The following is a 22,740-nucleotide window of genomic DNA, read 5'->3' on the forward strand; positions in this document are numbered from 1 at the left end:
CCAATTGTTCTCCCAGCTGCCCCGTTTTTCCCTTTCCCTCTCCCTCCCTGTATATTGCCCCCCTCCCTGATCAGCACATTTTTAATGACAATATTTCACTAAGCAACCTCCTATTTCTTCTCTCTCCCCCTCCTCCTCCTCCTCCCGCACCCCCAATGCACACACACACAAACCCATCTGGATAGGACCAATATTGCCCTGTAGCTAATATTTCCATTTTACAGCCCTGCCTAGGGACAGTGCTTCCAGAGTGGGACCCCTAATTGCTGGCATGTGACCCAAACAGGTAACTCACTGGCTCCCTGTTTGGGAACTGTGTTATAAGGGGTCAGAGTAGTCATTTCCTACCTTTTCTGATGGAAAAGCTATATGGCCGTCTCTCTATTGCTATTCAAGGTTCCCTCATTATTAGAAATTGTCTTAGTTACCTCCTTCTGCTACTTATAACAGAACTATCCACATGGATGGCTTTAACAAACACCATTTAAGAGAATCCCACATCTGATCACCAGCTGTAGGGGAAGGCTTTCTCTCACTGTCAGCTCTGGAGGAAGGTCATTGTCTCCTTTCAGTATGTGTGGGCCTGATGGTCCTTGGAGATCTACATGTGTCTTGGCATCCATCATCCCTTGGGGTCTAGGAGGATCTCAGTTCAGGGACCCCAGGCCTAAAGGGTAGGCTCTGTTCCTGGCTCTTCTTTCTTGGTGGTAGTCAGTCCCTCTTTCTCTGCTAAACCACTGAGAATCATGACCCAGTGAAGTTGACACATATTTGGGGAGAACACAAGTCAAGCCATGACAGAAACTATTGTCAGTGGTCACACAGTGAAACAAGCATTGGCCCTAACCCAGGCAGCTATCAGATGACTCTCCAGCTGTGTTCAGAAACACATTTTATGACATCATTTACCAGGCCCCAAATTGCTTCTCAGGCTGGTACTACTCCTGAGTTATATATTTGGTAAATGGGCAGATTTTCTGCCCTAGGCCAGAGAATGCCCCTGTCCCCAACCCATCTCCTGTTCTCCGTTTCACTGGCTGTGGTTGTTCATGCTTCCTCCTCCTCTCAGAAGCCCTGGTGGCATAGTGGTTAAACACTTGGCTGTTGAACTTCACCCAGCATCTGTAATGAAATAAGACCTGGCGATCTGCTCCCACAAAGATTACAGCCTAGGAAACCCTCTGGGGCAGTTCTACTTTCACATGGAGTTGCTTGTAGTCAGAATGACTTGATCATCACCTTCTCCCAGCAAGCAGTGCCGTCCCATGGCTTCCCAGACTTCCTGCTTGGCATTCTTTCTCAAGAGGACAGACTGTGGACACCTAACACACTGTACTTGCTTCCCCCATCTTCATCCACTGAATGTAATAGTGATGACTATAGCAGCTAACTTCCATCAAGTGCTTACCATGCCAAGCCCTTTCCTTTGCATTCATTCATTTGATCTAATCACAAGTCTTTAGAGTAGTGACTCCCATATCCAAGGGTGGTTGAAACGGAACCACCAAGTACTTAAAGAAATTACCCAGAGTCAAACAGCTAGAGACTGGCTTCTGATGCACCCCTTCCTCTGAACCTTTAAAGGGATTGCAATGGAGAGTGGGAGGGTTGGAGAGCCTGCCCCAGGCTCTCAGTAGGACAGAATGTTGAGAAGGGAAGCAGAGGGGATGGAGTTAAAACCATGGGTCCCAGCAGCCTAAGTGAGTGTGTGAACCTCCTGAATTTGTGGGCAAAACTGTGAGTACTGGTGTACTTGTCACAATCTCAGAGGGGTCAAGGGCTGCTGGACCAGATGATCCTCCCAGGTCCCTTCCAGCTCTCACAGCCTGTGTCTGTGACCATATAAGGCCACTGTGTCTGAGTGCCTCACTGCAGCTGAGTGCCCTGTACACTGTGAGGGGAAGCTGAGAGCCCTGGTGGGCCAAGCCTCCTGTAGACAAGAGCCCCCAAACCCACAAGAAGGGACCAGGGGACAGGCAGGGTGGAGGTCCCTACTCTTCCTTGATGTCTCTTTCACAGAAAGCTCAGACATGCTGAAGGGGATCTTGCTGCCCGCCTCCTTCCTTCTCAGCATTTCTACTTGAGATCTCCTCCCTTGATGTGTTGCTAGGTCTCCCGAGTCCAGATGGTGACTCCTGTCCAAAGTTGAACACTCAGGGTTGCAGAGTCAGTCCTCGCTTGCTTTTAGACCCCCTTCTTGCCCATGGTTCTTCTGGTTTGGTGACCTGGAACACCACTTCAAATGGCTAACTTCTGAGTGGGCCCCTTTGCTGCCCTGGATCTGTTGGCACAGGTAATCTGGTAGCTTCCCCCATCCCATATTCCTCCTTCACACACACACACACATATACAAACACACACTTCTGCTTCCTCTATTGCGCTTCCTGGGGAGAGTGAGTCTTGTGCATCTAGGCTCTTGTTGTTATACCCCATTTTCTCTGAGCACCATCCAGAGCTACCGGTAATATGGGGGGTGGGGCAGAAAGGGTGAGACATTATGTCTGACCCCAGAAAATTAATACGGGAGGTGGTCTCTAATAATTGTGATTAAGGTACAAAACATGTTTCAGTCATGACTTGATTGATTGTGACATAAACTCAAGTCAAACTTGTTAGATGCAATTGAGTCAGTGCCAACTCATAGCAAGCGTATGCACAACAGGATGAAATCCGGCCCAGGCCTGCACCATCTGTTGTTATGGGTGTTCACTTTGAACCCATTGCTGCTGCCACAGTGTCAGTCCATCTTGTCGAGAGTCTTCCTATTTTTTGCTGATCCTCCACTTTTCCAAGCATGATGTCCTTCTCCAGGGACTGAAGTCAAACTAGCAATGCCAAAATAAGAGGGAATTATTTGGCTGAGATTACTCCAAAGTATAGGGATTCAGTTGATTTCAGGCATGGCTGGAGCCCATGGCTCAAATGATGTTTCCAGGACTTGGTTCTGTACTTTCTGTTACTCGCTTCTGCAAGTGAGGAACTGTGGATCTGGTGCTGCCTCGAGGTGAGATGCCAGGTGTATTCTAGGGTGTCCCATAGAAGCCTCACTCCTGGTTTTCTGTCTTGGCCTCATTACTTCTAGGACTTAGACCAAACTCCCATGGGCTGCCTCTTCAACCCCAAACCAGAGGCCTGCTCTTCTTGCCCTATCCTCCAGAATGTTGGGCTGTTATTGTAGGGGGTCCTCTGAGTTTGCTCTGTGTATGAAATCTCTGCATTCTCTGGGAACGTAGATATAGGTGGGACCCAGGGTAGAAGAAGCCTTGCCTCACAGTATCTGCTGAGTAGTTACTAGAAGGGTCACAAATGCCACTCTGCCACTTTCTAGCTGTGTGATCTTGGGCAAGTGACCTAAGTGCTCTGAGCTTCAGTTTCTCTATCTGTAAAGAGTAGAGAATAGAATAAATAGGAATATTTCAAAAATTAAATGCAAAGCACTCGATATGGACAGTAAACTTTCAAGCATTAGTTAATATTCTGAGTTTTTATCTCAGAAGTGAAGGAAATTACATTTGTGTAATTTTCACTTTAATGTGAAAATTCTGTTACTAATATTGTTGTTGTTGTTAAGTGCTGTCGAGTCGGTTTCAACCCATAGCGACCGTGTATAGTGTTTCCGAGGAACAGCTGGTGAGCTTGAGACACACACCTTGCAGTTCAAATGGCTTTGCAGTCTGACGCATTAACCCACAGCGCCACACCAGGACTCCTCTATTACTAATAGTTACCATTTATTAGGAGTCCTTGTATGGTGCTGTAGGATAAACACTGGACTACTAACCACAAGATCTGCTGTTCAAATACACCAACCACTCCTCGGAAACCCTATACAGGGTCACTGTGAGAACCGACTTGGCGGTACTTAACAATAATAGCATTTATTATATATTTATTAATAAAACGATCCGCCACTCATATGCCAGTTTGTCATACTGAGGTGGCTTATTGTGTTGCTGTAATGTTAGAAGCTATGTCACCAGTGTTTTAAATACCAACAGGGTCACCCATGGTGGACAGGGATCAGTGGAGTTTTCAGACTAAAACAGATTAGGAAGAAAGTGAGGCAGACCACTTCTGAGAGGCTAGCCATTGAAAATTATATAATAGCAGCGGAACATTGTATGATGTAGTGCCGAAAGATGAACCGCTCAGGTTGGAAGGCACTCAGAATATGACTAGGGAAGAGCTACCTCCTCAAAGTAGAGTTGAACTTAATGACATGGATAGGAAAAGCTTTCAAGACCTTCATTTGCTGACATGACTCAAAATGAGAAGAAACAGCTGCAAATATCCACTAATAATTGGAACGTAGAATATAAAAGTATTAATCTAGGGGAAATGGAGGTCATCAAAAATTAAAGGAAATGCTTAAAGATCAGTATCCTAGACATTGGTGAGCTGAATGGACTGGTATTGGCCATTTTAAATCAGACAAGCATATGGTTTACTATGGCAGGAATCAGCAAATTGATGAGGAATAGTTTATCACATTGATCGTCAAAAAGAGCATTACAAGATCTATCTTGAAGTACAATACTGTCTATGATAGGATAATATCCATATGCTTACCAAGAAGACCAATTAATACCACTATTATTAAAATTTATGTACCAGCTACTAAAATTGAATTCGATCAGCTTCTTCAGTCTGAAAATTATCAGACAAGCAATCAATATGCATAGATAATTACTGGTGATTGGAATGTGAAAGATGGAAACAAAGAGGAAGGCTCACTAATTGGGAAATATAGCCTTGGTGATAGAAAGGATGTTGGCTATCACAGGATAGAATTTTACAAGACCAATTACTTCCTCAGCAAATACCTTTTTTAAACAGCATAAAAGGAGACTATGCTCCTCACCAGGTGGAATGCACCGGAATCAAATTGACTGAATCTGTGGGAAGAGACAGTGAAGAAACACAATGGTGGTGGTGATTATGTGCCATGCAGTCATTTCCAACTCACAGCAACCCTATATAGGGTTTCCGAGGCTTAAATCTTTATGGGGGCAGAAAGCCTCATCTTTCTCCCATGGAACCACTGGTAATTTCGAACTGCTGACCATGAGATTAGTAGCCTGACTCATAACCACTCCACTACCATAGCTCCTTGGAGAAGCACAATAACATTCGCTAAAATTAGGTCAGGGGCAGACTGTGGAACAGACCATCAATTGCTCATATTCAAGTTCAGGCTGAAGCTGAAGAAAACTAAAGTCCATGAGAGCCCAAATAAGACCTTAAGTATATCCTTCCTGAATTTTGAGACCATCTCAAGAGCAAACTTGGCACACTGAATACTCATGACCAAAGACCATGACTGAATAGATCTGGGATGACATTAATAACATCATACATGAAGAAAGCAAAATGTCATTAAAAAGACAGGAGAGAAAGAAAAGACAAAAATGGATGTCAGAAGAGACTCTGAAACTTGCTCTTGAATGTACTGAAGCTAAAGAAACTGGAAGAAATGGTGAAGTAAAAAAGCTAAACAGAAGATTTCAAAGGGCAGCTCAAGAAGAGAAAGTCAAGTGTTATAATGAAATGTGCAAAGACCTGAAATTAGAACACCAAAAGGGAAGAACATGCTCAACATTTTTCAGATGAAAGAACTGAAGAAAAAAGTCAAGCCTCAACTTGCAGTATTTAAGGATTCTATGGGCAAATATTGAATGTTGTTGTGGTGGTAGTGAAGTGCCGTTGAGTCGGTTCCGACCCATAGCAACCCTGTATAGGGTTTCCAAGGAGTAGCTGGGGAGCTTGAGCCGCCAACCTTGCAGTTCAAACGGCTTTGCAGTCTGGTGCATTAACCTACAATGCCACACCAGGACTCCATTGAATGCTGTAGGAAGCATCAAAAGAAAATGGAAGAAATGCACGAAGTCACTACCAAAAAGAATTGGGGGAATACAAACGAAAACATTTCAACAAAATGTTACAGCGCTGGAGGTGCTCACTTGTCTATGCCCAGAAATTTGGAGGACAGCTACCTAGCCAAGCCATTGGAAGACGTCCATATGTGTACCCATTCCAAAGAAAGGTGAACGACTATATGGCATGCAGAAATCATTGAACAATATAATTAATATCACATGAAGTAAAATTTTGCTGAAGATAATTAAAAAAAAAAAAAAAATGTTGGCAGCATTACATTGACAGGAAGGTGCCAGAAATTCAATCTGGATTCAGAAAAGGACATGGAACAAGGGATATCATTGCTGACAGCACATGGATCTTGGCTGAAAGCAGTCTATCAGAAAGAGTTACTTGGCTTTATTGACTATGCATTCAACTGTGTGGATCATAACAAAAAGCATCCAACTGTGTGGATCATAACAAACTATGAATAACATTGTGAAGAATGGGTATTCCAAAACACTAAATTGTGCTCATAAGGAATCTGTACATGGACCAAGAGGCAGTTTCTGGAACAGAACAAGAGGATACTGAATGTTTCAAAATCAGGAAAGATGTGCATCAGGTTGTATCCTTGCATCATACTTATTTAATCTGTATGCTGATCAAATAATCCAAAAAGTTGGGTTATATGAATAAAAACAGTGGCATTAGGATTAGAGAAAGACTCATTAACAACTTACAATATGCAGGTTACACAACCTTGCTTGCTGGATGTGAAGATGACTTGAAAAAGTTAGTGGTGAAGATCAAAGACTACAACCTTCAGTGTGGATTTCTCATCAAATGTAACAAAAATGAAAAGCTTTACAACTGCACCAATAAATAACATCATGATAAACAGAAAAGATCAAAATTGCCAAAGACTTCATTTTGCTTGAATCCACAATCAATGCTCATGGAAGCAGCAGTCAAGAAAGCAAACAATATATAGCATTAGGCATATCTGCTGCAAAAGACCTCTGTAAAGTTTTAAAGAGCAAAGATGTCATTTTGAGGACCAAATCCATGGTATTTTCAAGCACCTCATATGCATGTGAAAGCTGAAAAATGACTAAGGAAGACCATGGAAGAATTGTTGCATTTGAATTATGGTATTGGCAAAGAATATTGAAAGTACCATGGACTGCTAGAAGAATAAACAGAAAAAGTACAACCAGAATGGTCCTAAGAAGCAAAGAGACTTTACCTCTTACTCTTTGGACTCATTATCAGGAGGGACTCTGGAGAAAGGCATCATATCCTGTTTACAGATGAGGGTCAACCAATAAAGGAAAGACCATCAAAGACCCACAGTGGGCTCAAACATACCTCTTATGAGGATGGCACAGGACTGGGGAGGGTTTCATTCTGTTAGGCATTGTTAAGTGCCGTCGAGTCCATTCTGACTCAGAGCAACCATGCATAAGGTTTCCAAGGAGCAACCAGTTCAAACTGAACTGCCTAGTGCTTACCCTGCAGCGCCACACCAGGATTCCTCTGTTCTGCATAGGGATCACAATTAGTCAGAACTGATTTGATGGCACCTAACAATAGTTGCAACAATTAAATGATAGGTGCTTAAGGTTTGTTCTTCACAACAACTCCTTTCAGATGAGGAAACCAAAGCCTAAAGGGTTAAAAAATGTACCAGGGACAAACAGTCTACCAGTGGTAAAACCAGGATTCGGCTAGTCTGTCGGACTCCTAAGCTGTAAGATTTACTCTGCCCCTCTGGAATGAATGTAGCTTGAAAATTGTTGTTGTTGTTAAGTGTCATTGAGTCAGTTCCAACTCATAGCAACCATGTATAGGATATCTTAGGAGCGACTGGTGAATTTGAACTGCCATCCTTGCAGTTCAAACCAACCTTTCAGTGCAGTATTTGTCCCACAATGCCACACCAGTTTAATACTGTGTGAATATTTATTTTATTTATTTTATATCAGTGCTGGGGTAGGGGAGAAGAAAAGGACAATAGCATGAAAAAAAATGCTGAAAGGACTTCCGCTAAAAATTTCATAATATTTCTCTCTGAGTGTAGAATTACAAATAATGAGTCTCCCTGGTGTTGTTCTGTATGGCCCAAGTTTTCTAGTATTGAGAATATATTACTTTGTAATTAGGAGAAGGTGTGTGTTGTGTGCCATCGAGTCATTGCTGACCGTTAGCAAACCTGCGTAGAGTTTCTGAGGAGTGGCTGGTGGATTTGAACCGCCAACCTTGTGGTTCAGACTGAATCAGGAGGTCCAATGTTAAGCTAATATAAGTCTGAACAAATTTTAAAACTAATCATCGTAACTTCAATGATTTTTCCATTAACTCCATAACTGCAAACCTTAAACAAAACCTTTTTATCTTGGACGACCCCAATGCCAGCCAGAGTGCTCCTTAGAGGCCAAGATGGCCAAACTTCGTCTCTCATACTTTGGACATATTGTCAGGAGGGAACAGTTGCTGGAGAAGGATGTCATGCTGGGTAAGATGGAGGGTCAGAGAAAAAGAGGAAGACCCCCAAACAAGATGGATTGGCCAGGTGGCAGCATCGATGGACTCAAGCGTGGCAACAGTAGTGAGGTTGGCCCAGGATTGGACATTGTTTGAGTCGATGCCAACTCGATGGCTCCTAACAACAATCCCAATGCCAGGCAGGGATCTACCAGACAGTATCCTGCTTCATCCAGCCTATGGACTGAGGTGTGGTTGAAGAGCCCGTGAACTTGAAGACCTCGGTCCTGCTATTGCTAAAAGGCAAGCGTCCAATTACTTAAGCTCTCTCAGTCTCACTTTTAGTTACCTCTTCTACCCAATGGGTATAATAAAAATCTACCTACCTCATTAAGTGATATGAAGAGCAATGACGCATAGTGAGTATGTAAAATTATAGTCCCATCCCATCACTGGTCCTCACATAACATAAACTACCTATCATTTTATTGTTGGATGCCATTGAGTCACTTCCGGCTCATAGCAATCCTTATGCACAACAGAACGAAACACTGCCCAGTTGCGTGAACCCTCCTGTAGGCAGACAAGGATCTAGAGAGCATTTCTGGGAGAGTGACAGGGGCTGCTGATCCAAAATATCAAAAGGGAAACTGCAGCTCTGGCAAGAGTATTTCACAGGGACTGGTACATCTTGCCTGCACCTGTCAGGTCACCCAAAGCATCCCACCCTTTAAGGTGAATCTGGCCATGAAGACTGAGTAACAATTGCCTTTCTTTTATATGTTTTGATGGTATCTCTAGCATTTACATTATGGGTCTCAATCACACTTTCAACTACGGTACTACTCTGTGTATATTATAAAAAAATCTTTCAACAGTATACTTGCATTTTATCCTGCCATCTTTGTGCTATTTTACATGGTTGGTGGTGGTCGTGGTTGTATGCTGTCATGTCAGTTCCAACTCATAGAGACCTTGTATAGGGTTTCCAAGGCTGCAAAGCTTTATGGGAGCAAAACGTATCCTCTTTCTCCCACAGAGTGGCTAGTGGACTTGAACTTCTGACCTTGAAACTAGCAGCCTATATGTAACTCACTATGCCATCAGAGCATAAACATCATAAAACATTTCCCAGTCTTTCTTCTCTCTTTGCTTCAATTTGGATAGTTTCTGTTGGTATGTCTTCAAGTTCGGAGATCCGCAATTCATACCATCCATTGAAAATTTTATTTCAGATCATGTATTTTCATCTATTGATGTTTCATTTCATTCTTCTTCAATAATTTTCTTTCTTCATTGTGTTCATGTTTTTCTTTAACTTCTTAAAAATATTTTAAATAGATTATTTTAAATCCACATTTGTTCATTCCACCATCTCGGTCACTTCTGAGTCAGCTTCTGTTGACTGATATTTCTCCTGGTTATAGGCTACAGTTTTCTTCTTTTCATTTTTAGGTATTTTTACTGAATGCTAGACATTATGAGCAGTATTGAATGTCTAGAGTTTGTCCTCATTTAAAGAATGTTGGACTTCTTTATGACATTTAAGTTACTTGCCAGCCAGCTTGAATTTTTTCAAGGTTTCTTTTTAAACTTGATCAGGGAAGATCTAAAGTAGTCTTTCACTGTAAGACTAGCTTAGCCCTGCTACTATGATGCAAGTCTTCTGAAATCTCTGCTGAGTGCCTCAGCTATACAAGGACTCTCCATACTGACTGGTCAAAACTTAGGCATCTCTCAACCTTGATGAGCTCTAATGATTAATTGTTGTTGTTGTTGTTATGTGCTGTGGAGTTGATTTCGACTCATAGCGACCCTGTACAGGGTTTCCGAGGCTGTAAATCTTTACAGAAGCAGAAAGCCTCATCTTTCTCCCACAGAACAGCTGGTAGTTTTGAACTGCTGACCTGCGGTTCGCAGCCCGATTCGTAACCAGTACGCTACCAGAGCTATTTTTAAAAATATTTTATTGTGTCTTAAGAGCAAATTTGCATTGCAAATTAGGTTCCCACTTAACAATTTCATACAAATTGTTCTATAATATTATTTGAATTTTCACAACGTGTCAGCATATTGTCTATTCTGTTTGTTCTGTTTCCTTTGATCTAGCTTCCCTGCTCTTCCTTAACTTTTCATGTTTGCTTTTTGGTAAATGTTGGCCATTTGGTCTCATATTGTTGATATTTAAGGAAGCACATTAGTCAGTGATGCTTATTTTATAAGTCATTCTATTATTTGCCTTAAAGGTGACCTCTGGGAGTAGCTTCAGTTCCAAGAACAAAGAATATCTTTGGCAGATAGCCTCAGAATTTCCTCTAATCCCTATTAGTTCTAAATTTGTATTCCATTCTATCTGGAACCTTTTATTGTGTGTCTGGTCCGAACAGTCAGGCACTGTCTAGCCTACTGGTCTCAGGTTACAAGAGGGCTAGTTGTCCTGTGGACTCGTTTTTTTGTTTGTTTTTTATTCTTTGCTTCCTTCTTTCTCTTTTGATCCACACAAGTAGAGACTAATAGTTGCATCTTAGATGGCCTCTCACAAATCTTTAAGAACCAAGACGCTACTTGCCAAACTAGAATGTAGAACATTATCTTTATGAAGTCATGTCAATTGACTGAGTTACCTCATAAGATTATGGTCCTAAGCCTTTTAACTCAGTAAACCAAGCCTGTAGGGTGTTTGGATATATCTAGAAAGTCCCTGTAACTGTGCCCCTATGACCTTTAATATGCATATGAATATATGATATATAGCACACAAAAACATATCCCTACAAATATACTTCTATACATGCATACCCTTATTCTTACATACTTTTCAGTGTCCTCATTTACCTTGGTCAACTTGTGCAGACTTTACCCAGATTGGGTATTCCTTTCCCATCATCAAAAATAACAAGTGTCTATTATCTAGAAGGAGTCTTAGTATGGAGCTATAAGACAAACACCAGACCCAGGGTCAGTTTGAACCACAAGATCGACAGTTCTACATTCACTCCTCAGAAAACCTACACAGGGTTTCTCTGAGTTGGAACCAACTCAACAGCATTTAACAACTATCTAAAAAGTTCACCACTCATCTGTCAGTCCACCACTCATCTATAAGTTTGTCGTACTGTGTTGGCTTGCGTGTTGCTGTGATTCTGGAAGCTATGCCACAGCTAATTTAAATACCAGCAGTGTCACCATGGTAAGCTTCTAGATGAAGACAGACTAGGAAGAAGGAGAGACAGACTACTTCCAAATATTTAGTCACTGAAAACCTTATGAATAGCAGTGAACCACTATCAGCATCAGAATATTGAATATTAAACATGGTGAAGAGCACCAGAATATTGTGCCAGAAAATGAGCCTCGCAGGTTGGAAGGCATTCAAAATGTGACGGGGGCAGAACAGCCTCCTCAAAGTAGAGTTGGCTGTGATGACATGAATGGAATAAAGCCTTCAGGACCTTCATTTGCTGATGGAGCACAACCCAAAGTGACGAGAAACAGCTGTAAATATCCTGGAGAAAGGATATCGTGTTTGGTAAAGTGGAGGGTCAGAGAAAAAGAGGAAAACCCTCAACAAGGTGGATTGGCACAGTGGCAGCAGTGATGGGCTCAAATGTAGCAACAACTGTGAGGTTGTCACAGGGCCGGATAATGTTTCGTCCTGTTGTGCATAGGGTTGCTATGAGTTGGTACCGATTCAAAGGCACCTAACAACAACAACAATCTAGAACGTGATTTCTTCTCCTTCTGCTTTCCATCCCTAGTAACCATCAAAGAACATCGTTTTCTGTGTGTATACCTAGTCTTGACTTTTTATAATAGTGAAACCGTACAATATTTGACCTTTTGTGATTAACTTCTTTCATTCAGCGTAATGTCCTCCCAGGTTTATCCATGTTATAGATGTTTTGCAAATTCTTCATTATTCTTGATTACAGTGTGTAGTATTCCATCATGTATATGTATCACAATTTATCCATTCACTTGTTGATAGAATTGTAAGTTGTTTCCATCTTTTTGCTATCATGAATAATACTGCAATGAACATAGGATACATATGTCTCTTCATGTTACTACTGTTATATCTTTTGGATACATACCTAGTAATAGGATTACTGAATCATAAGTTATTTCTATTTCTATCTTTTTGAAGAAGCACCATACCATTTTCTATAGTGGTTTTACCTGTGATTTATTCAACTGAAACCTCTGGGATCATTCTTTCTCTGGTAGTTGTTCCTCCTCCAGCTTGTGGAGTCTCACCCTACTCAACATGATACTCAGCCAAAGATTCATGAGGATCCCTTTTTAGATGTCTGGAATGCTTTCTCTCTACTGTTTCCTCCTCTCTGGTACTCTGTCCCACAAATTCCAACCACCTCAGCCTTCCTGACCTCTGATCTTTATTTCCTCAGCTCACTGAGACCACAGTGCTTGGCTTGAGTTCTCCCTCCTTGCCACTGTGGTTTGGTAAATGTCTCTATACAGAAAGCCAATTTCCCTGCTCTCAGTTCTTGCAGCCTTGCACTGCCTATTTTCCACTGCACCGGAGGCACTTGTTTCATATATTGTGTCTAGTTTTCTAGTCGTTTGCAGTGAACTGAATATATACTACCTCAGGAGACTCTTTTGAAAATGGACTGATGGTTAATAAAAGACCATGAAAAGTTACTAGGGCTGTTCTCGTCTGCTTCTTAGAGAAACTGAGGATAAGAAATCCACAATTCAGCACCAAGTCAGATTTTGCAACAAGAATTGTTTAGTGTCCATCAGCTAATGGATAGATAAATAAAATGTAATATATCCATATTATGGAATATTATTTGGCAATAAAAAGTATGAAGTATCAATGTGTGGAGCACAGTGGCTCCGTATGATAAACACTCACTGTGAACCATCCACAAAGTCCGTGATTCAAGACCATCAGTCATTGCTTGGGAAGATTTTAAAGCCTCAGAAACCCTGTACAGCGTCGCTGTGATTCAGAACCAACTCGAAAGCACTTAACAACAACATGGATGAGTCTTGAAAACACTGTGCCAAGTGGGGCAAACTCATCACAAAAAGATTGTATTGTATGATTTCATTTATATGAAATATCCAGAACAAGCAAATGTATAAAAACAGACCATAGATTAGTGGTTGCATAGGACTCGGGTGGGGAGTGACTGCTTATGGATATAGGCTTTCTTCTGGGGGAACAAAAGCATTCTAAAATTATACTGTGATGATGGTTGCACAACCTTGTGAATGCACCAAAAACACTGAATTGTGTGTACACTTTAACTAGGTTGATTGCATGTTATGTGAATTACATATAGAGTTATTTTTTTTTTTAAATAGAATCCTTAGAAAGTTTCTCCTGTACTTAAAGAAATTAAGGAATGGCAAGCGTCTGTGGTAAGACCGAAGAGAGGCCTCTTTATTCTGTTTTGATATGTGTACGTGTTACAAGTGATATTCAATCTTGGACTAAAATGTGGCTAATGGTGGATATGAATCTTGAAATTCATTTGTTGTTTCTTATGTCAGTTATAAGAGGATTCTCGCAAATTTTTGGTTGAGGGCAAAGTTGACGTCCCCTCTTTCTAGCTTCTCTCCTGTCTAGATCTTTTCAGCAATGAGCATTTATCAAGTGGCCACCATCTACAGGGAGAAGGCACATGAGACCATATCTAGTCTTGCCAGGCTGACCTCAGAGGTACCTGAGAACAGGAGGACAAGGGATGTCACCTATTTCCAGGAACTGTGATATCACCTTTATGTCCTCTTTGTCATTATTCTGATCTCCCAGAATAAGGGTGACATGAGGTTAAATCCCAGCTTAGGCTGGAAGAATTGGTAAACTCCCATTGACTTTTCTGTTGTGTGATTATTTGTATGTTTTACGTGACCTTTCCTCCTTCATTAAAAGCACTGTCAGTTTATGAGCGAGAGGATTGTGTTAGAGACAGTACCCAACTTAAAACAGTTTCCAACCCAACAATTCCATCATAAGTCAGTTATGATGCCAGTAGAATGCCTCCTTTTTTTCTTTTTAGTTTTCAGTATTATTGCCTTAATTTATTAGCAGTATTGTATCTTTACAAATCTTATCTTTATTTGCCTTTGGAGATTGTAGTTGCTATAGTGACCTGGTATAGGGTTTCCGAGGAATAGTTGATGAGCTTGAAGTGCAGACCATGAGGTTCAAACTGACTTTACAGGTCAGCGCATTAACCCACAGCACCACACCAGGAGTCCCTTTGGAGACTGGAAACTGCCCAGTCCTGCACCAATCTCACAATCATTGCTAAGTTTGAGCACATTGCTGCTGCCACTGTGCCAATCCATCATGTTAGGGGGTCTTCCTCTTCTTCACTGACCCTCCACTTCAACAAGCATGATATCCTTCTCTAGGGACTGGTCCCTCCTGATAATATAGTCAAAGTATGAGAGATGAAGTCTCATAGTCCTGGCTTCTAAAAAGCATTCTGGCTGTACTTCGTCCAACACAGATTCGTTTGTTCTTGTAGCACTCTTTGTTCCATATCCTCTTCTGAATCTGCCTTGAACCTTTGGAAGTTCGCTGTCAACATATGATTGCAGCTGTTTTTTCATTATCTTTAGCAAAATTTTACCGGCATGTGACATTAATGATATTGTCTGATGATTTCCACATTCTTTTGGGTCACCTCTCTGTGGAATGGGCACAAATATGGATGTCTCCAATCGGTTGGCCAAGTTGCTCTCTTCCAAATTTCTTGGTCTAGGTGAGTGAGTGCCTCCAGTGCTGTCTCAGTTTGTTGAAAGATTTCAATTTGTATTCCATATATTCCTGAACCTTGTTCTTTGTCAGTGCCTTCAGTGGCCCTGGGGCTTCTTCCTTCAGTACCTTTAACTCTTGATCATATGCTAACTGATGAAGTAGTTGAACATTAACAATTTCTTTTTGTAACAGTGACTGTGTACTCCTCCCATCTTCTTTTTGTGCTTCCTGCATCATTTTGCCCAAAGAATCCTTCAGTCTTGAAAGTGGAGACTTTAATTTTGCTTTCTCAGAATTGCTGAGCATGTTCTTGTCTTTTGGTTTTCTAACTCCAGGTCTTTTCACATTTCTTTATAATACTTGACTTTGTCTTCTCAAGCTGCCCTATGAAATGTGCCATTCGGCTCTTTTGCTTCCTCATTTCTTCCATTCGCTTTAGCATCTCTATGCTGAAGAGCATGAAGATCAAGTTTCCGAGTATCTTCTGATATACATTTTGATCTTTTCCTTCTCTCTTATCTTCTTTATGACCTTTTGCTTCCTACTGTATGATGTCCTTGATTTCATCCCACAATTCTTCTGGTCTTTGGTAATTCATGTCTAATGCATCAAATCTGTTCTTCAGATGACCTCCAAATTCAGACGGGATATGTTCAAAGTCAAATTTTTACTCCCATGGACTTGTTGTAATTTTCTTCAGCTTCAGCCTATATTTAAATATGAGCAATTGATGGTCTGTTCCAGTCTGCTCCTGGCCTTATTTTGGCTTATGAAATGGAGCTTTTCCACCATCTCTTCTCACAGATGTTGTCAATTTGGTTTCTGTTGTCTGTCTGTTGAAGTCCATGTGTATGTTGTTAAGTGCCATTGAGTCTTATAGGGACCCTGAATAGAGTTTCTGAGGAGTAGTTGGTGGCTTTGAACCTGTGGCTCAAACTGCAGTCCAGCATGTTGTCTATGTGTATAGTTATCTTTTATGTTATTTGAAAATGGTGTTTGCAGTGAAGAAGTCATTAGTCTTGCAAAATTCTGTCATGTGACCTCCAGCATCATTTGTATCACCAGGGCCATATTTTCCAGCTACTGATCATTCCTCTTTGTTTCCAACCTTTGCATTACAATCACCAATAATTATCAATACATCTTGAATGCATGTTTGATCAGTTTCAGACTGAAGACATTGGTAGAATTCTTCAATTTCATCATCACTGGTTTTAATGGTTGGTGCCTAAATTTGAATAATAGTGGTATTATAGGTATATGGATAGTCTCCTATCATGGACAGCAGTATACTTGAAGAGAGACCTTGAAATGTTCTTTTTGATGATGACTGCGATGCCATTCCTCTCCAATTTGTCATTTCCAGCAGAGTAAAACGTGTGATTGTCAGATTCAAAATGGTCAATATGTCTACTTCAGCTTACTAATGCCTAGAAAACTGACTTTTCTGTATTGCATTTCTATTTTGATAACTTTCCATTTTCCTTTGTCAGTTCCATGTTCCAATATTAATGGATGTTCCTCCTCATTTTTAATGGCCCCATCAGCAAATGACGTTCCCGAAAGCTTTATTCCTTCCATTCACACCATCACAGTTAACTTACTTGGAGGAGGCAGCTCTTCCCCCCTTCCAACCTGAGGGGTTGATCCTCGAGCACTATATCTCACCCTATTCTAGTACTCTCTGTGTCCCTTTGCTAAACATAAGGTTTTCAGTGGCTAAACATTCAAAAGTAGTATGCCTCTCCTTCTTCGTAGTCTATCTTAATCTGGAAACTCAGATGAAATCTGTCCACACTGGGAATACCTTGCTGGTATTTAAAATATCAGTGGCATAGCTTCTAGCATCAGAGTAACACACAAGCCACCACGGTATGACAGACGAGTGGTGGATTCCAATTCTAAGGAATAAAAAAACACTGTAGTTCCTTTTCTAATATTATGTTTCTCAGAGAACAGGTCAGTAGTTCATGTAGATGTGCCCTTCGAGTTTTATGGTATTCATGCAGTATCCAAATTGGACATAGTCCTCATCCAGCTACACCAAGATGTTGGCCCTGGTGGCTTCCCATGCTTGGTAGCTCTCTGTTGAGTAGAGACAATGCACTCCTCAGTTTTGATGTGTGCGATTTTTCTTTAGGATCATTCACGAAGATGGCTTCTCTGGAGAAGACGTGAAACAGTACAAGCCCGTTGTCTACAGCAACACCATCCAGTCCCTGGCAGCCATTGTCCGGGCCATGGACACTTTGGGCATTGAATATGGTGACAAGGAGAGAAAGGTAGGTCCTTGAACACTGTCTTGGTTTCCCCAGAGACTCCTCTTTAACTTGGCAGGCTGCCTTAAAGAGATTAGAAGAGAGTGTCTGGATGTGAAAGAGAATGAAGAGCCACCAACCTAAGCCTAGATACCCAATGACTTGGCAAGTACAGTCCAACAGGGTTTTGGTAGCAAACAAATCTTCCCAGCAAACTTGCCAACAAAGATGAGAAAGGGCCTGGTGGCTGTACTGAAGTGGGACTGCCACAACACTCTGCGTGTATGCACAATTAACTTGATCAGAGGAAATAGTTATGAAACAACGCCAACCCCACCTGGCTGCCATCCCCCCTCCTTAGAACTTGCCTCGGGGGGTGAGGGGGCAGCATTTGCATCGACTGTGTCATGCTTTACACCCAGGAATGTGTGTCCTGCCTCTCTGGGGTCAGTCTGAGGACCTAGGGCTCTCCTTCCTATAGGAAGTCAGTGTCCTAGAACAGGGACTATTTTCTAGTCGTGTCCAGACCTCTGATAAGTGGTGAATGAAATAGTATATAAAAGCTTTTATTTGCAAACATTTGCATTAACTGTATACTGAACTGTAATATAGAAGGGAGGGAGGGAGAGGGGAAACAGCCTCAGAGCATTCTACCGGAAGTGGCCCTGTGTCCCTGATTGGGATTCTGAGTCCCAGTGATGTGCTTCCTATGAACCAAAACGTGGAGAAGGAAGGGGAGCAGGTGGAGGCCCCCAAGCACCTAGACCCTTGAGTAGACCATTAATCTCCTGATTACTGTGTGATTCCATTGTGAATTATACACATAGCCTGTCTTTGCTAAAAATCACTACCCCCTCACAGGAAAACTGCTTGAGTCTGATAAATCACCTGTGACAGATAGCTTTAAATGTAAACTTTAATGTTCTATGCACAAAATTTTGATTCCATGGAACAGAGTTGTCCGTGTTCCAGGCATTGGCTCCTCCAGGTCTTGGGAAATTCGATGCCTGAGAGTATGTCAGAGGCCAGTGTGGGATGGGGAAGCTGGGTACAGAAGCTAGTTCTGCTGAAGGGGGCATGTTCCCCAGGTGGGCAGGCATTGGTTTGGGCCCTAGAGCCAGAGCCTGTGGAACAAGGGAAGGAGAATGCAGGAGCCCTATTAGTTCTTCAGTTTGATTCCAGTCAGCAGTTATGGAGGACGTGCCATGTGGCCAGCATTGTGCTGGATGCTAGGGATACAGGAGCAGGAACAGTGTCTAGAGAAACCAGAGTATTAGCCAAATATAAGGGTAAGTCAAAAAGTACTGCTACCAGGGTTCCAGTTCCTACCTCATGGGCTTATTCCAAACAAAACGTGTTTAAACATGTCTCTGCGGTCAGTGGATGGCCGCAGCCACGGTTTCTCAGCAACACACTTGTCTTGGTCCCATTAAGGGCCTTCCAAAAGAAATGGGCCAATCTCAGAGTGCCTTCCAAGAGGATCTGCTTGGTTAGTTCAGTTCAGGGCAAAGAGGTCAGCTCTGAAAGTTATGGCAACTCTTTTATGGGATTCCAAAGAGATAATCTTGATAGATTTTCTCAGAGGACACAGGACAATCACACGAGCTTCTTATTATGAAACTGAGAAAATGGAAAACTGCGTTTTGTGAGAAAAAGGTCAGGAAAGTTGCACCAAGAATATTTTTTCACCACAAAAATGCACCAGTTCATTCTTTGAGGGTAGCAAGAGCTGTCCTATAAGGATCTCATTGGGAAGCCTTACCTCATCCACCCTACAGTCCTGATCTTGCCCCCTCAGACTTCTTTTTGTTTCCCAAACTCAAAGAACATTTAAAAGGAACACAATTTGAGTCCCTCAAGATGCCACATGTGCCATTTTGACATGGTGTAAATCAGGGTGCAGAATTCGTCAGGAAAAGGTTTGAGAGATGGAAACACTGCCTTCAGAAGCATATAGACCTGGATGGAAGATATGTCAGGAAACCATAGCTTCGTATTTTGATATTTTTGTTCAATAAAAGTTTCTCTGATTTCACGGTAATACTTTTTGACTTATCCTTGTGCCTCCTCAGATCATCTCAGTCTTGCATCCCCTTTAATAATAACAGCAACTGCGATGATGAAAACAGTGGTCATTTGGTGAGCACTGTTGCTATGAGTCGGAACTGACTCCACGGCACTTAGCTACTACTACTGTGCTGCCCACGTCACATGAACTCTGCCTTTAAAGTCCAGAGAAGAAAATGCTGGTCTGTGCTTCAGGCATGGGGCAGGTCACAGGCCTTCCATCTCTCTCCTCTTCCTTCCCAATAATCTCTGCCCCCATCACCACCCAGAACAGTCTGTGTGACTTGGAATGCTTTTCTCCTTCAGTTTTGGGAAGCACTCATTGTTCCTTTGGGGATTCCTTCCATTCTGGTCTCCTGAATAGGAAGATGATTACTTGGAAGTTACTAGGAATAGGATCTATAAAGGACTATACTGTTGTTGAGGGGCCCCCCTCCGTCTGTCCCTCCATGGAATTTCCCAGCCTTCAAACAGGAGGGTGACGAAGCCTCCAATGGGCAGGGGGAGGGAGTAGAGCAGGGTCTTCTTGGTGAGTACTCCAGAGTAAAGTCCAAGGCCAGCCTTGTCAGGCAGGTGTCCCAGAGGCAGGTACCTGGCCATCCCCAGGGAGCAAAGTCAGGCTTAGACGGCCCCATGCTCCTAACTGGCAGAGATCTCCCAGGCATCAAGCCTCTTCCTGGTGTCCTCCCACCATGAGGAGCAGGAGAGGAAGGCTTACTCAAGGCTCAAGCACAGTGATGCAGGCAACTGGAAAAGGTGCTTCCTGGAAGCAGATCGGTGTGAACTCAGTCTGTGGGACCTGAACATATCAAACCCTAGGCAGGATGACTGTGGATTCTCCCCTCTTATTGGGCAAGCAAACAAGGCCTGAGAGGCCTTGCCCTGACAGGGCACATGCCTCCCAGTGTGGGGTAGCAGCTTGGAACCAAGAGCATTTCACATTCCCCTATCCCATTTCCTCATTCGCAGGGATTTCTCCATCTAGAAGTGCAGGCAGAGGCAAGCATCTCAGATAATGGTAAAGGTTGTGAAGGAAATAAAAGAGTGAGAAAGGCTGATTGGGTAGGGGTCAGCTACTTCAGACTGGCTGGCCAAGGAAAACTCCCTGAGGAGGAGACATTGTGGTGAAACCTGACCTTGAGGGAACAGGAGGTTCCAAGCAAGCACCAAGGCCCTGAGGGAGGATTGAGCCTAGCATGTCGAGAAGGAAGAGAGCCTGAACTGCCCTTGGGGGAGGGGTTGGGCACTGAGGTATTGGGTGTTCTCCAGTTAGGTCTACATCAACGGACCAATGCTGATGACTGTGTGCCCTGGACTCCAGGGCTGGGTCTGCAAACTTTCCCACTCTGAAGTCCCCAGAGCTGTCCACCTAAGAGATCTGCTGTGTGGATATTAGGGTACCTGCCTCATCCAGTGTTGACCCAGATTGGTGATTTGGTCTCTGAAGAAACAATTCCTTTCCTTTCTTTCCTTTCCCACCCATCATGGGGTGTCTGAGGGAAAACAACCCCACACCCAGTGCCTGCTTGGGTGGGCCAGTTTTGCAGTCTCCATACAGAAAAGCACCCGCTGCTTCCTTGCCGTACCTTCACCGTTCAGTCACAGGTTTTTGCACCTGTCCAAAGGAGAGAAGGGCTGACTGGTTTCTTCTTTGGCCTCTCATTGGTGTGTTCCTACTAAAGGTCACCTGATTGCACTGGGCCACAAGCCTGAAAGAACCTCCACATGGGGCAAACATCAGGGGTCCCATCCATCAGTCTATGGTTTCTATACCCCATGCCCCTGCCACATCACAGGCACCCTAAAGATAACCATGTGCTCCCTAGCTTCCAGACCTTTGCTCAGTCCATACCCTCTGCCCCTAGTTCTCTTCTCCCTTGTCTTCCTTATGGTACTCCTCCCTTTCATTCAGTAAAGGGCAGCTCAGTTGCCACCCCTTCCTCCCCTTCGACAGAGTAACTCTGCCTTCTCTCCCTTGAGCATTTACTCTGCACACTGTACGGAGATGGTGGCTGTGTCTCTTGCCTTAAAGCACTGGCCTTTGCACTTTAGGGTGCTTAAAAACCCATTTGAACAGCTAGTGAAATTCAGAACAATGCATGTTTGTACATATTTAGGAAAATTAATGTACAATTTCAGGGAATTTTGGATCTCTTATAATCCACCCATGAGCTCTAGAATAAGAACAGCTTCAGAATTTAAGTTCTTTCTTTGGCTCATCTCCTTCCTCCAACAACCAGAATAGATCTTAACATGAAGTGGTGGTGGTGGTGGTGATGGTGGTGGTGGTGGTGGTGGTGTGTCATTGAGTTGGTTCCAATGCAGAGTGATCCTGTATAGGGTTCCCAAGGCTGCAAGTCTTTACAGGAACAGAAAGCCTTATCTTTCTCCCTTGAGGCTAGTAGATTCAAACTGCTGACCTTGTAGTTAGCAGCCCAACTTGTAACCCACTGTGCTACCAGGGTTCCTTCAACACATAGTAGGTCTTCAAAACACCCCTTGAGTGGAATAGCATATCTCAGTTCTCTGAGAGGAAAAAAAAAGCACCTGTAATTTCATCACTAGTTGAGTAGATGTTAATTACGTGTAGTTAGGTGTAGGTTTTAGGGGGCATATAACCCCCGAAGCCTTGTGTAAGGATTCAGAGGCAAGGGAGTTGGGGCCTGAAGAAGCTGGTCACCGTCTTAAGAAGATGCCCACAGGCTGAATGAGCACAGTCATGCTCCCAGGTGGTCAGGGCAGCTTCGTGGAAGCAGTGAGGTTGAAACTGACCTTTAAGCATGGTGCCTTGGTTACCTCGTGCTGCCGTAAATGACAGAAATACATCAAATGGGTGGCTTTCCCAAGCGAATCTGCTGTCTCACAGGTTAGGAGGCTAGAAGTTTGAATTTAGGGTGCCACTTCTAGGGGAAGACTTTCTCTGTGTCAGCTTTGCGGGGAAGGTCCTTGTCTGTTTCCAGCATCTGTGTCTTGTTCCTTGGAGATCTCCATGTGGCATGACATCTACCTTCTCCCACCTGTACTTCCTGCTTCTGAGCTGAAACTGCTCCTTTTAGATCTCAAAAGAGATGGACTTAAAACACACCCTACTATGACTTCAATAACATATCAAATGAGATAATGACCACAGGTGTAGGAGTTAGGGTTTACAACACATCATTTGGGAGGACACATTTCAATTCATAACACATAGATGTGATCTGACAGGTACAGATGAGGAGGATGAAAGGGACTTAAGTGAGTATTATGAGGGTGTAGGAGGCCTCCATACCTGCAATATAGAGTCTTTGTCTTTGCTAACCGAGAATGGTCAGATTAGACAGAGTT

The 22,740-nt window shown here is 42.8% G+C and overlaps 1 protein-coding gene across 5 annotated transcripts in view; it reads left to right on the plus strand.

Annotated features, from left to right (window-relative positions):
- GNAO1 (guanine nucleotide binding protein (G protein), alpha activating activity polypeptide O) overlaps window positions 1-22,740 on the plus strand; it is a 204,732-nt gene that overhangs the window by 103,082 nt on the left and 78,910 nt on the right. For all 5 annotated transcript variants that reach the window (XM_006863535.1, XM_006863533.1, XM_006863532.1 and 2 more), the window contains exon 3: window positions 17,229-17,370. In XM_006863535.1, coding sequence (XP_006863597.1) covers window positions 17,229-17,370 — 142 coding nt within the window. The remainder of the gene's footprint in view (window positions 1-17,228; window positions 17,371-22,740) is intronic.

Source organism: Chrysochloris asiatica, unplaced genomic scaffold, assembly GCF_000296735.1.
Source record: "Chrysochloris asiatica unplaced genomic scaffold, ChrAsi1.0 scaffold00055, whole genome shotgun sequence".
In the NCBI taxonomy this organism is placed as follows: Eukaryota; Metazoa; Chordata; class Mammalia; order Afrosoricida; family Chrysochloridae; genus Chrysochloris; species Chrysochloris asiatica.